The 17,085-nt window shown below is 47.2% G+C and overlaps 1 protein-coding gene across 3 annotated transcripts in view; it reads right to left on the reverse strand.

Annotated features, from left to right (window-relative positions):
- HLCS (holocarboxylase synthetase) overlaps positions 1-17,085 on the reverse strand; it is a 220,864-nt gene that overhangs the window by 180,487 nt on the left and 23,292 nt on the right. For all 3 annotated transcript variants that reach the window (XR_005527818.1, XR_005527817.1, XM_039228875.1), the window contains exon 5: positions 12,998-13,180. Coding sequence is in view for 1 of the 3 variants with exons in the window: in XM_039228875.1 (XP_039084806.1) it covers positions 12,998-13,180 (183 nt within the window). In the remaining 2 variants the exon portion in view is untranslated. The remainder of the gene's footprint in view (positions 1-12,997; positions 13,181-17,085) is intronic.

Below are 17,085 nucleotides of genomic sequence, written 5' to 3' on the forward strand. Positions count from 1 at the left end.
TCCAATTCTGGATTTGGGCTCAGGGCACGATCCCAGGGTTGTGGGATCCAGTCCTGCATCGAGCTCTGTGCTGAACGTGGAGCCTGCTTGCGAATCTCTCTCTCTCTTTCTCTCTCTCTCTCTCATTCTGCCCTTCTCCCCCATTGGTGCGCTCTCTCTCCCATGCGTTCTCGCTCGCTCTCTCATAAAAAAAAAAAAATCAAAAAAAATTTAAAAAATGAAACCACCCCCAAGACCACCTTCTAGCATTAGACGTTTTGGTTGAATCAACGCAACCCCTGCATTGGGGCGGGGAGGCTAAGGCCACTTCGGGCAAGAACACCTTCCTGAAAACCCAGATGGCCATCGCCATGGGCCATTCCTCCAGAAACCTGGATCTTAAACAGTCCAAAGGCAGGACGTACCCTCCCTGAACACAAACCCCAGTACGTTCGTGAAGCTTTTCAGTGTATGTGGAACCGGTGTATTAATAACAGCTTATTGGCACTGAATGAAAAACACACAAGTCTTAATCTTGGGTCTTGAATTGGGTCCAGGGCCTACGTCATACCTGGCTGGAAGGGAGACAGCTGTAAGCATGCTTGGTGACTGGAGGCTATGCAGTGAGACCTGTTTCGAAACCAGGATTGGTAGCTTAACAAAATTTACTGGTTGTAGAAAGAGTAAACTTGCCTCTAGGGAGGTGAGCTCAGTCTCGCCATTCTGACAGCTGCCCCCGGTGGCCAGTTTAGTGAAAAGTGTTGGCTCTGATGCTTGAAAAGTTCCGACCTTGTCTTAATGAAGGTCGCCGTAGGCAGACAGTCCACTCCAGGTAACAGCTGCGGGGTGATTAGGGAAAGCGGCAAAAATTCAAACTAAGGGGCACCTTTGAGTCACATAAATTGTCAAGTCGTTAGGTTACCTGTCGCTTGCATTCAAAAAAAATATATATATATAGTACTGTCTTCTGAAAGTAGGAAAAAAGGAGAATTTATTTTAAAAGGGTAAGATTTTAACACAAGGCAGCTAATACTTACCCCCATAGTTTTGAAAGTTACCTCATTCCTTAATTGTGTGGAAAACCGTTAAATATTCAAATTGTATAGAAAACCATTAAGAATTCAAATTGTGTGGAAAAGCGTTAAATATTCCAGGAACACAGATTCCTATACAAAATCAAGCATGTTCTGTCTACTTCTCTACACACATCCACCCGATACCACTAATTTCCAGGTACCAAAACTTGGACTTCTTACTGTAATATAAAGAATTGCTCCCTATGGCAGATACCTTCTAGAAAAGGCTATCATTTTTTTTAAGGGAATAAAAAAAAAAAAAACCAGTCAAGATGGTAAGGGAGGTCTGATATCTAGTGCCACAGATTCACCGTCTTACTGGAAGTAACCAGAATGTTCAGAGGCTGACAGCTGGCTTCAAAGGCGGTGAGCTATAAGGGGTGGAAGCCACAAGCTTGGAGCCGACTTCTCCGTAAGGTGCACTCTGTCCTCAGCCAGGAGAGAACAATCTGGAAACAATCTGGTGGGCAGCTGGTCTCATCAACAAACTGTTTATTGTAAGAAAGTGGCTGGGTCAAAGGCTAAACATCAACCCGAACCGAAAGCATGCGGAGCAAAAATCAATACCGTCCCCGCGGAAGCAGCCAGGACTCCTGGTGCAGAAAAGAGACGGAGAGAAACTCAGGCCTCGCTCTGAACGGCCACGTGTCACACAAAACCCCCGTGTTTCAATGCACGGCTATTTGCGTACTATCACAAATCAGGATTTGCTGCTATTTTCAGAACACCCTACTACCAAGGGCTAAAATACGGCATTTCGAGAGACACAGAAAGCTACCTTCCAAATCACTTCCCCAGAAGTTATACTGGCTTATATCTAGTCGCTTTCTTCTTCCATTGGTTTTATAAAGAAACCAACAGGCTTCTACACAATGCAGAGATCGTACAGCCAGTCTTTAAAGATGTCTAATTAGAAAATGGGACCCTGCCTACGAGACTATACAAAGGAACTGATTTATTTTAGGTGTGTCAGTGGTATTCTGGTTATGAGTTTAAACAGAGTTCTTATCTTTTAGAAACGCATACTAAAATATTTACAGATGAGAGAGCTGATAGAATATCTGGGATTTGCTCCGAAATAATATGGAAAAGGAGTGGGTAGAATGAGACGAAATAAGACCAGCCAGAATAAAAATCTGTGAAGCAGAGTGACTGAGTTCATGAGTTCATTACTTTTTCTGTTTACTTTTGTACATTTCAAATTTTCTACAAAACTTTTTAAATTTTAAAATTTTTTTTTAACATTTATTTATTTTTAAGAGACAGAGAATGAGCAGCAGAGGGTCAGAGAAAGAGGGAGACACAGAATCTGAATCTGAAGCAGGCTCCAGGCTCTGAGCTGTCAGCACAGAGCCCGACGCGAGCCTTGCACCCACGGACCGTGAGACCATGACCTGAGCTGAAGTTGGATGCTTTACGAACTGATCCACCAAAACATTTCCTTTTACGTGTGTATACAATTCAACAGTTACTACGAAAAAGAAAAAAACACAGTTTCAAAAAAAATTTTTCTTAAATATAAGGAAAGTATTAATCTACCAACACAAACTCACTAACTCCCTGTTAGGATGTATGTGCACAACAGAATTACTAGGCGTCCAACGGGACTGTTTGGGGCAACGTCTGAAACAGAGCTGTTGAATTCTGAGTCACACTCCAGAGAAGCAGAAAGAGATGTTCCGTGTGTTCCCAGTGCGTTCATGAGCCGCCAGGCCAGAGTCTGACGGAAACAGCACAAGATGGTATTCAATTGCATTATGGAGCATGAGAACATATGTGAGCTGGTAAGGAAATCCAAATGACATAAATAACCATGTTTTTACAACAGCCAATTTAGCATATAAATTTTGAAAACATAACTTGATTGCAAATTTGAGGCTCCTATATATTTATTGCATTGGTAATTGTTAGGGAAATGCATTTGAGAAAGAACCTGACAAAAATAAAGCAAAGAGCAAAACATTGTTCCACTGTGCTTGTCTGTTCCAGGATGAGGAGGAAAATGGTAATAGTTTTTGTTGGGGGGGGGGTGCTGGGGTTTTTGTTTGTTTGTTTGTTGCATCTGATTGCTGTGCTGTGGAGTCCTGGAAAGAATGTAAAAGATCATCTCATCTACCCTCCCACAAAGAACAGAGAGAGGGTTGGTAATGAGGATTTGGTGACAGTGGGCTGTCCTTTAAAAAGCCACCTTGCGTGACAAACTCACTTGACCAAGACAGCACATGGCGATCCCATCATCACGGAAGGAAAGTGCACACAAAAACAGGAATCTTCAAAAGTATAGATCTTTGACCTTTAAAACATTTTATAGACTAAAAAGCCAGAGGAAAAACTTAAAAATTCGTGCACAAGGTTTCCTGTGGAAAGGAACGATATGGAGCAATAATCTAGACAATTCTAAGGCAGAACGAGCCTGGACATTCCCCTCAAAACAACAGACCATCATTTTTTAATTTACAAAACCACAGTTTGGTGTTTGCTTTTAAAAGACATATTTCCTTATTTACGGAGATTAAAAACAGGAAGGGGGGATTAGCGGTACCATCATCCAATTAGTCATTAATAAACTGCTGTATAGATTCATTTCTGCTCAAAGACAAGAAACCGGCTTTGTCAAATACTTCCGTGTGGCATTAAACAAAGGAAAACTTTACAACTTTTCTTAGAACAATACTCACTTTTCACTTTAATTTTACACTTCAAACTCTGACTTTGCCTGCAGGAGGCAAGTAGGTTTAAACTACATGCTTTCACGGATCCGGGCTCAGGAAAGATTTGTGGTTTCTGACACCAGCAAACAGCCCAGGGATGTACCCATTCAGAGTCGGATGACCCCGCTGCCCAGGGATGGCAGGTGCCAGTCTACCTTTGCACGACATTCTATTTCGAGTTTGAATTTAAACCTTGAGGAGTGCCCACACAATTGTTCTCTTAACCCAGAACCCCCAATCTCCCCACACCGGGACACAAACACGGAAGACACACAGGAGAATTGACACTCCTATCACAAGATTAAACTGCAAATCTCCAGGTGCTGATGGGAATGTATGTTTCCTTTTTAGCAGAATTCTGTAGATATTTTCACCAAAATCTCTCATCCTCAGGGCAAAAGACCTCCCCACAAAGGAAGGTTCTATTTCAGCAATCGTATAGCATTTTCCAGAAGTCTGAGTTAAAGCAAAGAGAGGAAAACACGCATGTATTTAATAATTCATTCACTATTCATGTTAATTCGTATATTAAAATTTTAAAGATTCAAATACCACTAAAAACTGTCAAACCAAATATTCTCTTTTTTTTTTAATTTTTTTTTTTTTTTTATTTCTGAGATAGAGACAGTGTGAGCAGGGGAGGATCAGAGAGAGAGGGAGACACAGAATCCGAAGCAGGCTCCAGGCTCTGAGCTGTCAGCACAGAGCCCGAAGCAGGGCTCAAACCCATGAACCGTGAGATCATGACCTGAGCCGATGTCGGACGCTTAACCGACCGAGCCACCCAGGTGCCCCTAAACCAAATATTCTCAATTTTTTTTACCATGTATTTATTTTTGAGAGAGAGAGAGAGAGATGGAGTGTGAGTAAGGGAGGGGCAGAGAGAGGGAGACACAGAATCCAAAGCAGGCTCCAGGCTCCAAGCTGTCAGCACAGAGCCCAACACAGGGCTCAAACTCACAAACCACGAAATTATGACCAGAGCCGAAGTCAGTCCGCTTAACCGACTGAGCCACCCAGGCGCCCCAAAAACAAATATCCTAAAGACTCTTAATCGTTCTCATTCAAAGTCACGCTCCCCAAGTCATCAAATGGGGGCTGACCTCTAGAGATTTTATGAAGGGCAGTATCTCCAACAATCGATTAAGAACTAAAAGACCAGTCCATACTCCAGCATTTCTTCCACTGATTCTATTATTAAACCAAAGCCTGCAAACATTTTAAGAAAGAAAAACACAACACCAGGAGGAGAAGAAGAATATAGCGTTGTTCTAGAAACATCCAGTAACTGGCCCAGCAGCACCTAGGAAAAGGCATCGCCTCACAGGCAGTTACGAGGCGCCGGAACAAGAAGAAACTGAAAAAGTGATGATAGCATTCCCGAATCTCAGCGAGAAAGAGACAGACAGACAGACGGACTAACCTTGGCCGGGTTTGCCCTCTCTGGAGCGAAAGCTAGAGAGGTGCTGGCCTACACTCCCCGCTGAGGTCCCACACAGGAACACCACCACCCCGGGTTGTCTCTACCACCCCCGATGTCTCCACCTTCCCGCTCGGGCAGGGGAAACAGGCTTACACCCCCTTCGGGGCCACAGATTGCCTGTCAGTTCTGAAACCCCGAAATGCGATCAACATTTTTGCAAGACGGCCCAACTCTCGGGGCAACGTTCCCGAATTCTCAGCATGAACGGAAACAAAACGTGCTCCCCGTCTGGAGCTCACGCGCGGGGAAACGAAGCGGGACGTTTCTCGATGGTGCTCAGATCTCGGCACCCGGCACCCCGGCACCGCCCCGGGCACCTCGGCCCCGCCCCTGAGCTCACGGGGCCCGTGGGCCATGCCCTCCAGCCCGGTGCCAGCTGCGCTCTCCTTCCCTGGGGCGCACTTTTCAGACCCGGGGGACCCAGATCTGCGGCTGAGATCGTTGCAAGCCTTCTAGAGAGGGCTTCAATCGACTTGCCCGGGAAGCAACGCCGTCCCCCGTCCCCCGCTCACACATGGCAACTATTAGGGAGCTGGTGTAGGAGACAGAAAGCATTTGGTCTTGGAGGACTTTTTCTTCCAAAGGGGCCTGTTTCCCATCCACGGATCTGTGACTGCATAAGGGGGGATATAAATAGTCTGAGGAACTAAGCGCCCTTCCTAGACAGAGTGCTGCCCCCCAGAAGGAAAACTGCAGAGAAAGGCCTTCTCTCCTGCCTTCCCCTGCCCCCGGCCAGCCAGCAAGAACCAGCCAGGCTAGAACCAAACGGAAACGACACCCGTCACAAACAGAAAACAACCGAAGTCTGCTCTGCCCGTAGGCTCAGCCCCTGCCTTCCCCGTGGCCTAGAAGGATTTGCTCCTCTGGGAGTCGCTTGGAAACATTCTGGCGCAAAGAAGATTCGAGTAACAATACGGTATGTACAGTAGCTGAAAAGCCTCCCTGTGCCGCCACCCCCCCCCGAGAAGAGAGACCAAAGTAAAAGGTGGCGAAGGAAAACACTCCATTATTTCTTTAGCATTTCAACGTCAAAACACATCATGCCTTGTTTGACACAGGCATTATGTTCGATAACAGGAAGTCCGTTAAAATGAACAAAAACCTTCCAGTTTAGGTGAAGGGCGAAGGAAGAAAGAAAGGAGAGAAAGGTATATGAAAGACCCTTAACCATTCAGGGCTATAAAAGCTTTTGCACGTTTGCTTTAATCTACCAGCTGCTCCTGAGCCGGGGCCGTATTGTAAAAGCCGCCACAAGGCCACGCCAGCCACATGTCAAAAGCTATTCAGGGCGCACCTGGAATTCTGAGTTTCTCTCTAATTTGGACCCCTAAAAATTATTTTCTAAGCTGTGTTTGAAAGTAACACTAGGATTTTCCATCTCGCCGTACTTAGTGGAGATTCAGGGCAAAGATTAAATGCGGAAGGAGCTAGACACTTAAACGTGGAAGGCGAAGGGTTCGGTTGGGTTTGGTTCTTTTAACTGGAGAATTCGAATTAGCTCAGAAAAAAATCCAAGAGATGCTTCTCTGTCTGCCCCACAACCTGGCTCGCTCTTCCGAGGGGGAAGGGGACCCCCCCCCCCGACTCAGCCTTCCCACCTGCCAGGACCAAGTGTGAGATCCGGGAGAGGCCCGGGGAGGCACCCGGTTACCTATACCGCATGCCACAAAATGGGAACGTATCTGTCTTCCAGAAACTTCCACAGAAACGTCTCACGCATAGTAGGCACTCAGATGTTTGCTAAGTGCAGAGGTTGGTCAGAGGAGGAAGAAGGGCCATTACTATGCTTTAGTCTCAGTTTCTTCCTAAAGCAACCACCATCAGGAAATGAATCCCCCGGGGGGAAAGGGACATTAGGAGATATTAATACGTTGACAGATACGGAAAGTACTCGTACCTGCCTTTTGGGTGGGGGAGGAGGCATTCAGCGGCAAGTGAATGGGGGCTGAATCAAAATGAAATGTGACACTCGGGTTTGTTTTAAAGCACGCAGGACCCACCCCACAACATCACACTACCCAAATCACACACTACACACAACAGGACGATTTCTGCCCAGCTGCTCTCATAACAACTCGGGTTGTCACTTCTTGTTACGGTGACGTCGTGACCCCGAGGCAAAGGAACCGCAGACCCCTCCATGTGGGAGGACCCCATCCCCACCCCACAGCATCCTGCGGGAAGCCTCCGTGCCATCAGCCACCAGCCACGAGGAACGCCCAAGAGAATGCCAGCTTTGCAGTTTCAGAAAGCCCCAGGTCGGAGCAGGTGATGTCCCAGGGCAGGGGAGGGGAGGGTGCCGGGCGAGCTGGGCGCAGTCCCACCCTCCTCCCCCTGCGCTGCCCGGGATGGGGGATCCAAAGGGACCCACTGGCAGCCAGCTCCACACGAAGGTCCCATCCCAGCCTGTCCCCATCAACCAGCTGTCCCCCGGGCCCTGCCTCACAGCCCCCCCACCCCTAGCAGACAGAAAAATGGAAACAGAGCCCAGAGAGACAGAAAGAGGGTGAGTTTTTCCATGCGACTTCGGGTTCTGCAAGGGAAAGCGCTGTGGTTTTCCATCCAATCGGGGTCGCTCACCCACACATGGGTTCCCCCTCGGAAAGGTGTTCCGGGAACTTCCCGCCAGCACCGGTGGCGGGAGGTCAGTGCGGCGGCCACCCAGTACCCTGGGGTCACACAAGTAGCTCCTGAGTCTCTCCCTTGACGCACGTGTCCAAGAGGGAGGTCATCTGTTTGAAAGGACTCACTGTGTGGATGTCAGCACACGTGTGGTTCTCTGAGAAACGGTTCAGGGGTTCCATAGAGAAACATCCACGCGGGGACAAAGGCACCTGAATTATGCGCTTCCCCAGGCCCCCCGTAGTACTGTGTGAATGCATTGCTGATGCCTGTGGCGCCCACCCAGAAACATGGGAGCCACAGCTAAACCAGCAGTGTAGCAGGAAGCAGCCTCTCACCAGGGCCAAGGCATTACTAGCAAAGCTGGTGCTTTTCAAGTAATTAATGTAGGGGCGCCTGGGTGGCTCAGTGGTTGAGCATCCAACTTTGGCTCAGGTTATGACCTCCTGGTCCCTGAGTTCAGGCCTCACGTTAGACTCTGCTGTCAGTGCAGAGCCCACTTCAGATCTGCTATGCCCCTCTCTGCCCCTCTCTCTCTCTCTCTCTCTCTCTCCCTCCCCCACTTGCATCCTCTCTCCCTCTCTTTCAAAAATATAAACATTTTTTAAAAAATAAATTATTGATGTCGAATATTAAATATAAATTATCAATATCTACACAACGGTCCTTGCTTTTTTTTTTTTTTGAAGTTCTAATTTAAATTCCAGTTAGTTAGCATTCAGTGCAATACTAGTTCCGGGTATACAATTTAGTGATTCAACACTTCACATACAACACTGGGGCTCATCAGCTAAGCCCCATCCCCTAGGTGACCCATCCCCCCACCCGCCTTAGATGTGACAGCCTTAGGCCAACGCACAAAAAGCAGCTTCTACCGTTTGAAAGAGGAGATATTTAAGCACATTACGGAAGATTTTAAAAATACAAAAGTTTAGTATAATCAGCCTTAACTAACCCCACCGTCCAGAAACACACCCTATACATACTGTGTTTCCTTCCAGTCTTTTTTCTGTAGACACGTGCGTGTGGCATACACGTGTTCGTGTGTTTTGTCGGCTTTGACAGGGCATAATTTTGCCGACGCCTGCACGTCAATCCTGCCCCTGGGTGTTTCAATGAACCGGGAAGCCCCCGCGCACCCAGAGCCTGCACTTCCACAGAGCCCTGCTTTCTCGTGGTGTCATGCATGGTGACGCTTATGAGGCCCTACGTGACTGGATTTTATAGGGGAAATCACATGCTGCAGTGGGGTGTGGGTGTGGGCAAAGGTTCGGAACACATCCCCAGCAAACACCAGGAGTCGACTGTGCTGCGGGTGAGTGGGGTTTTTTCCCTACCTGGATCGCCATGCTATTCTTTTCCCTTTGTGTCATGGCAATGTGGAAGCTCAGAGAGGCCTCGTAAATCTTCTGTACCATAAAGAGCGAGGGCCTGGGCACCAAACTGTGTAAACACAGCTGGTATGCCGTAAAACTATTCAGATAGTGTGTTTACTTTCTTCTTTCACACTCCGTCCTGGAATAGGACCCGTATGCAGCAAATGTTTAATGGAAGATGGATATTATTAACTGGGGCACCGAAATAATCCTACAGATCCAAAAGAAAGTGCCACCAATACAATGGAAAACTACTACAGTCTGTGAAGCTGATGCAGAAAGAAAAAAAAAAATCTCTGAACAGAGGAGCCTGTCCACCAGGCAGCCTGGCTCAGCAGCGACACCGTGTGGTGAGAGGTGGTTGATTCTCAACAGCACAGAGTTATTTTTTGCAGGGAGCAGGGAGCCAGGGCAGGCATCGAATCTGCAAGGCAGGTGATGAGTCAAGGATGGGCCGTGTATTACAGATGCCGGGATGCCAACATCCTCCCACGTACCTTAATTACATGGAGATCAATGAGAACTAGTAAGAGCCGCAGGAAAGAAAACCAAACAGAAAGCATGACCCAGCTCTGTTCCCAATCTGTCATCCCCAGCTATCTCTAAAAGCTGAAAATGCTGAGCCACCACCGCACAATGACCAGATGTTCCTAAATGTCTCCACCTTGACATTAAGAGGACAGCCCGGGGAACTGAGCAGCTGCCTCCAGAAACACCATCAAAGTCAGCGAGCATTCATCCGCTTTCATATTCATTTGCATCGTAATCCCTTAAAGATTTTGTATCCCAGGAAAACATACTCTAACGTCCTGAATTCTTGTATTTCCTTTAGCAGCAGATTCAAAGTCTTCTAGGAGGAGTAATAAAATAAGAAATGCATATACACAACACTCATATGCTCACTCACTTGGTTCCCTGGGCTCCCAAAGTACAGAGGAACTCGGAGAAAAGCAGTCCGGAGAAAGTATTATCCACAGGATAGGTCTCCAAGATCAAGCAGGCCAACTGGATGACCCGAAATGAGAAGAGAACGTTCCCGAAAACTGCTCTTCCCTAGTTATGTAATAAGGAACTTGGTCGGTTTGATGCCTGTATAGGGTATTTGTGTATCTGTATGTAGAACAAGTACTTGTTTCCATCTGGTTCAAACATTTCATTCCCAAGGTCTGTGAATGAAGGTACCAGTCAGTAGGAGGGAAACGTATCTCGCCCCCCCACCCCCCACAGGCGGTCTAAAGGAACAAAAGGGCAAAAATATAAAGCATCTACTGGGTATGTTAATATAAGCAGACGCACGATACAAAGCCTCTGCTTAGGTATTTCGGGTTCTGCTCATCCTAAAGACACAGGAAATGCCTAAACGCAAACCTTGGGAACACGGTTTCCTCTTCACTGATACGTCAGAGTCCAGAGGAGGGAGTCCCAAGGCCAGGTAGGTAGGAAAAACCAGGAAAGATCAAAGACGCCTGCCAAGGGCAGGCCTGGTCTGTCTGGCTCCGTGACCTCAGAACAAGCAGACACCTGCCCGCATTTGCAGTCTCGGGAAAGGGGGGACAGAGAAGATTTAAAAGTGACAGTCACATCTCTCCTGGGACCAGTAACCCGTATCCATGAGGCTCGGCCCCATCCCTCCAAAGCAGGAGGGACCACAGGCGGGTCGTCTACAGGAGCTGAGCCTCTGAGGTCCCACTTTATTTTGACAAAAGTCACGACATAGACCTGATGCTTTTCCTCCTATTAGCTGAACACAGAGAGACAAATGACATGTTTTGAATTCCTGAGTGGAAGGCACAAAACCAAAATCATCGCTTTAATTCCTAAGAGCACTCATTAAAAAGAGTGCAAACTGGCTAAAAACCATAATGAAAATGCAATAAAAGAATGTTTCTTAAATGAAAAAAAAAATCATCCATTGCAATATGATTCATTTTTAAAATTTAAAACATTACCTGCAGCCTATTTTTAGACTGGGCATCAGGTACATTATACACATTTAATTTATCAAAACTCTCAATAACCTAATAATACTACTATTAACCATTGGACTTTTTTTTTTTTTTAAGTTTACTTATTTTTGAGAGAGAGAGAGAGTGAGCACAAGCAGGAGCCGACAGAGAGAGAGAGGGACACAGAACCCGAAGCAGGCTGCAGGCTCGGGGCTCAATTTCACAATCATGAAACCATGTCCAAGAGTTGAATGCTTAACCGACGGATCCACCCAGGCACATACCTCTTGTAGAAATTATCTCTTGTAGACCTCATACAATCCTATAAGGTATCTTTTCTTAATTTTTTTATGTTACAGATTTTTGAGAGAGAAAGAGAGAGAGAATGAACGCACACATGCAAGTGGGAGAGGAGCAGAGAGAGACGGAGACACAGGCTCTAGGCTCTGAGCTGTCAGCACAGAGCCTGACCCAGGGCTTGAACCCATGAGCTGCGAGATCACGACCTGAGCCGAAGTCAGCAGGTCAATCCACTGGGCCACCCAGGAGCCCCAATCCTGTAAGGTGTCTTAATTCTACATCCCTCGGAGTTTATACCAATCTTCTACAAGTGAGCACATCCCAACCAGACAGCTTACAGCTCTGGTCTCCACTGGAAACTAAGTTTGCCAAGGGACAGAGTATAACTTAAATGGGAATTCCTTTTCTTTCTAAAAAGAATTTTTAGGGGCGCCTAGGTGGCTTAGTCGGTTGAGCATCCGACTTTCGCTTAGGTCATGATCTCACAGTTCGTGGGTTCGAGCCCCGTGTCGGGCTCTGTGCTGACTGACAGCTCAGAGCCTGGAGCCTGTTTCAGTCTGTGACTCCCTCTCTCTCTGACCCTCCCCTGCTCACGCTGTCTCTCTCTCTCCTAGAAATAAATAAAACATTTTAAAAAATTTGTTAATGTTTATTTGTTTTTGAGAGAGAGACAGAGAAAGCATGCATATGCACGCAGTGGGGAGAGGGACAAGGGTGAGGAGGGAGACAAGGGAGACAAGCAGGTAAGCCTGGTGTTTAGAGTCACCTGGACGATCAGATATCTGCTAAAACTGCACGGTTACGTCACTGAACTCCCAAATTTCCCCACTGAGAGGAGACAAGAAAAAGACCCACAAAATAATCTGCCATGATTAATAAGACATCGACACCTTGGCAAGGCCAAGCAAAGCAAAGGGGGTTAGCAGGAGGCACCCCTAGAGAATTTGGCAACCTGCCCAAACCAGGTAACAACCACAGGCATCAAATGCAGACACAAGACCAGGAACATTCCTGAATACACTCCCAGCTGCACGGGCATTTTCCTTTTTAGACACCACTAGATCTAACCTGAAATCCAGGGCCCTCTTCCGCCACAAGATGGCAGACGTCAGCACAAATGAAACAAAACTTGGGAGTTTTCCCGTCCAACTATTCACGGAGAAAGGCCCAAATCAGAGGTTTTAAATCTCAAATGAATACACTGTGGTTTCCAAACACGCTCTCGACACACGAAAGAGGGATCCTTTTTTTTACCCTAAAGTGAATAGGATATGACCTTGAAGTTTTAATACCTTCTAAACTACCTTCTCTCCCTCCCTCCTTTACAAACACCAATAATATCAGTTATCCTTGGAGATCTTTACAACAGTTCCCAAACCTGAAGTCAAAATAAAAACAGAAATCAACACCGAAACCCACCGCAACGGGACCCCTGAGGAAAAGGGTCTCCGCGGGGAAGAAAGGTACCCGAGGCGCCCCCTTCTGGGCTGAGCACACAACTCACCTCAGCGGCAGACAGCAAGTAAAGAGGCGTTAGGGCAGGAGCCTGTTTTAGGTCACAGTTCAGGCCCAGCGCTGTCAGGATCTCCCTAAGGACTTCGTATCTTCTCGTATTGCTTGACTTGAGCAGATTGAAGTCTTCCTGGACTTGCACCACCAAAGAACTGGGAGGCAGTTCTAAGTGCGCCTGGGGAGGAAAAGACACCACTTGGTAAATCGGGGCATTTACTGACCTCGACAGAAACAAGATAATCGCCAGCTTTTCTGAAAACTTAAACAGGAGTCCTAATTATCAACAATACCTAAATGTTGGACTTGAACATTTGAAGAATAATGACAAGCAAGAAAAAGACTCAAAGGAGCCGGCTGAACTGGTGGCTGTCAGGCGGAAAAGCAGGGCTAGAAACGGGCCCAAGTGGTGATCTGACTCTGTCCAGGCCCCGGCGTTTGTCACCGACCTGTCAGGGGACCTTGGGCAAGTCGCTTAACTTGATTATTTGACCAAGACCAAAATGCTTAGAGACACAATTGCACGGGGGCACCTGGGCAGTTCAGTGGGTGGAGCTTCTGACTTCGGCTCAGGTGGCGATTCGTGGGTTCAAGCCCTGGTTTGGGCTCTGCACGGACAGTGTGGAGCCTGCTTTGGATTCCTTTCTCTCTGCCCCTCCCCTGCACTCACTCATGCTCACGCGCATACGTTTTCTCTCTCTCTCTTTCTCTCTCTCAAAAAAAAAAAAAAAAATTAAAAAAAAGAAGAAGAAATAGAATTGTGCTGAGAATCCAAGTGAAGTCCCTATTGAACTCCGAGAGGCGTGACGGTCATGTTGAAACTCTCGCTCTACCTGTTAGTCATAACCGCTGGGGAACCATACCAGGGAGGGGAGTAGCTTGTTCACCATTTTGAGGGTCTGCAGGCATTCGGATGGAAAGAGTGGGGTTTGAGGGACCCCAGAAAGGCCCACCCCACAACCCTCTGATTGAATTTAAGATTCAGGACTTCTACCTAGTTCAGGCTTTGTTGTCTACTTGAAATTAAAACAGCCCCACCTATCAACAAGTGGTCTGTGTCTTGGTCTGAAGAAACATGCTAGATCTTTAGCTCCCTTCAGCTAGAACTTTCCTAGCAGTGGTGTGTGCCTTGGTATAAAGGAACAGACTAGAACTTCTGGCCCTCTTGAGATCAGATTTTAAGTGGCCCTTAGAGTCTTAGAGGCGGCCAAAACATTGAACAACGTAAGCAAGTTTGCTTTATCTTATTTTGCCAGGGGTCTGCTTTCGCTTCATCCGCAGAGCTCCTGACCCGATAGTATAGGAGCACTGTGAAAACAAAAAGCAAGGTGTCCGCCTTCAGGCAATGTAAAATCTCTCAATTCCCACCCAAGCCTTCACCAACTTAAAAATACTGTCCTTGGGGCACCTGGATGGCTCAGTCGGTTAAGCGACCGACTTCAGCTCAGGTCATGATCTCATACTTCATGGGTTCGAGCCCCATGTCGGGCTATGCTGAATGCTTGCTCAGAGCCTGGAGCCTGCTTCAGATTCTGTGTCTCCTTCTCTCTCTGCCCCTCCCTCGCTGACACTCTGTCTCACTCTGTCTCTCAAAAATAAATAAATGTAAAAAAAATTTAAAAAAAAATACTGTCCAAAATGGTCCAACTGTTCAAAGTTAATGGTGAATCTGAAAAGGTCTGTAAAGACTGTCCTGCATGCCCCTCCCCCCCACCACCTCCTAACTACCCCCAAACCCCCACTACAGCAGGTCAGCTGGCCACTGAAGCAGGGGTGAGTCTGTCCTCCTCCCGGGAGAGGAGGGAGAAAAGTAAAATCCTTCAAAGCATCCAAAGCCTGCCGAGTCTCCTTCTCCCCTGCGTTCTCTCCCTAAAGACGGCCTCTCCCCTCCCGTGGACGAAGCCAGCGCTGGGGCAATGAGCAGAGCTGAGGGCCACGTTCAACTCATGGGAGCACGCGGCTCTCCTGGAGCTTACCCACCCCTTACAGAAGGCAGAAATAAAAGGAGCCACGTGGGCTCAGGGGAGAGGGGTGAGCGTGATGAACGGCACACGCACACCCCAGGCTGAGTGATACACAGAAGATGCGAGAAGCACGCACGTGAGGTGTGCTGAACTCCCTGTCACCGGGAAGAGACGCCGAGGACAAGGAGGGCTCACCCCACAGGCGGGCCTCCGGGGCTCCAGGAGGTGACACCGACATGGTGTGAGGAGTGCCTGCGTGGGCTTCAAGAGTCAGCACTTCTACGACAAGTGAGAAGGGCTCCCTCCTGGGGAGGAATCGAGGCCTCAGTTCCCAGGACAGAAAAGCATGTGCTTCCGGATTTGCACTACTGGTCCCCTGTGGCACCCGACAAATGTCACACCCTCAGGCTGGAATACCGTTATCATACCGATGGGTCCATTTCTATCACTTGGCTTCTTCTAAAATTAAGGCTTTTTGACCACACCAAAAGCAGAACTAAAGCATCTCCAGTCACAAACTGGGGGGACTTGGATGGGGGGCGGGTGCTACGGGCATCTGGTGGGTAACACTGCTAACACCCTCCAGTGCGCGGATGAGTTCACAACAAGGCGGGACCAGCACCAAATGTCACCAGTGCCACGGCTGAGAAACGTCACTGTAATTGCCACACCGCTGCTCCCATGTGCTAAACCACAGGAGGAAATAAAATATATTTAAATCCGTTTGAGAGACATTCATTTGAGCAGCTTCATGCCAAAGACCTGGTCCATTTGATAATCAAATGTCAGCACGAACCCACGGCCTTATATTTCCCCTGCAAACCTGATCATTATAGCAAGCACACGGAAATGTCCTTTTTCTTTATTATGATGAAGGGCAAAGGCGTCCACACGCAGCTCCTGGGCCGTGAGACCGCCACCTACTGTGCGGCTGTGGTTTGCCCTTGAAGTGCTTTGTGCCCTCTTACTGGGTTACATCATTGCTCCATTTACTGGAGACGAAAACTACGAAATTGACCAAGGAAAGAGGAAACTAACCAGCCTGTGATAACATTCATTGGCCGATCTCAGCAGCAAGAGATTGTAGTGACACAGGCCTGAGAAGAAAGCAGTGAGCCTGTCGCACAGAGACTGGATGTCACTGAAAATCAAAAACTGCATCTAATCCTCTGAATCCGATTTTTGAAGCTGCATCGTATTGCCTCTTTTTCTAGAGCGATGCATGCGGTATCAAATTTTATGGTGGTAACAGGGTCGATTTAAATGGTGCAGCCAACAGAGTTGCCACGTAACTCCGAGAAATGGATCGCAACAGTGCCGAATCAATTTTCTAGTACAAGTCTGTGCACAGGGGTGGTATAAGTCACCATTCAAAACTGAAATACGGCTCTAGGAAGTCAGGTTTTTAAGCGGATTGTCTGAGAATGCACAGTTGCTATAGTTACCATCTTTGCAGAGAAAAAGATAAGAGGAACGTTTATTAGGCCTCCAAACTAATTCACGTGCTTTGCAGCCTACATGAATCCTACTTGGCTTGTGCACGCTCATCTACCCTGATGTCCAGATTTCGTCACTGGAGGCATCTTTGCCGGAGCATTAGCTTAAGAACAAGTGAGTGGACTTTGGAATTGTAAAGAGACAACTTTATACCCCCGTGAAGCTATTTGGTCAGAAAACCCAAGAGACTTAGCTCCTAGGACAGCATATGAAATAAAAATAAACAAGAAAAAAAAAAAGAAACAAATCTCTAATTCAATAAAAAGATCCCTGTAATAAAACAAAATCTGTTACACTCATCTGGGAACTATTCTGGGCAAAATACCTACACCTACTCAGTATTCTCATTTAAGATAAATCCTTAAGGGGCACACGCGTGGCTCAGTCAGTTAAGCGTCAGGTCATGATCTCACTGTTTTGTGAGTTCAAGCCCTGCATCAACCTCTGTGCTGATGGCTCAGAGCCTGGAACCTGCTTCAGATTCTGTGTCTCCCTCTCTCTCTGCTCTTCCCCCACTCACACTCTGTTAAAAAAAAGAAAAGAAAAACAAATCCTTAAGAACAAGTGTTCATCTAACTAACAAAAACTTCTGCCCTGAGCCATTAAAAAGTTTGCAATAATG

The sequence above is a fragment of the Hyaena hyaena genome, unplaced genomic scaffold (genome assembly GCF_003009895.1).
Source record: "Hyaena hyaena isolate Hyena2069 unplaced genomic scaffold, ASM300989v1 scaffold_2, whole genome shotgun sequence".
Lineage (NCBI taxonomy): Eukaryota > Metazoa > Chordata > Mammalia > Carnivora > Hyaenidae > Hyaena > Hyaena hyaena.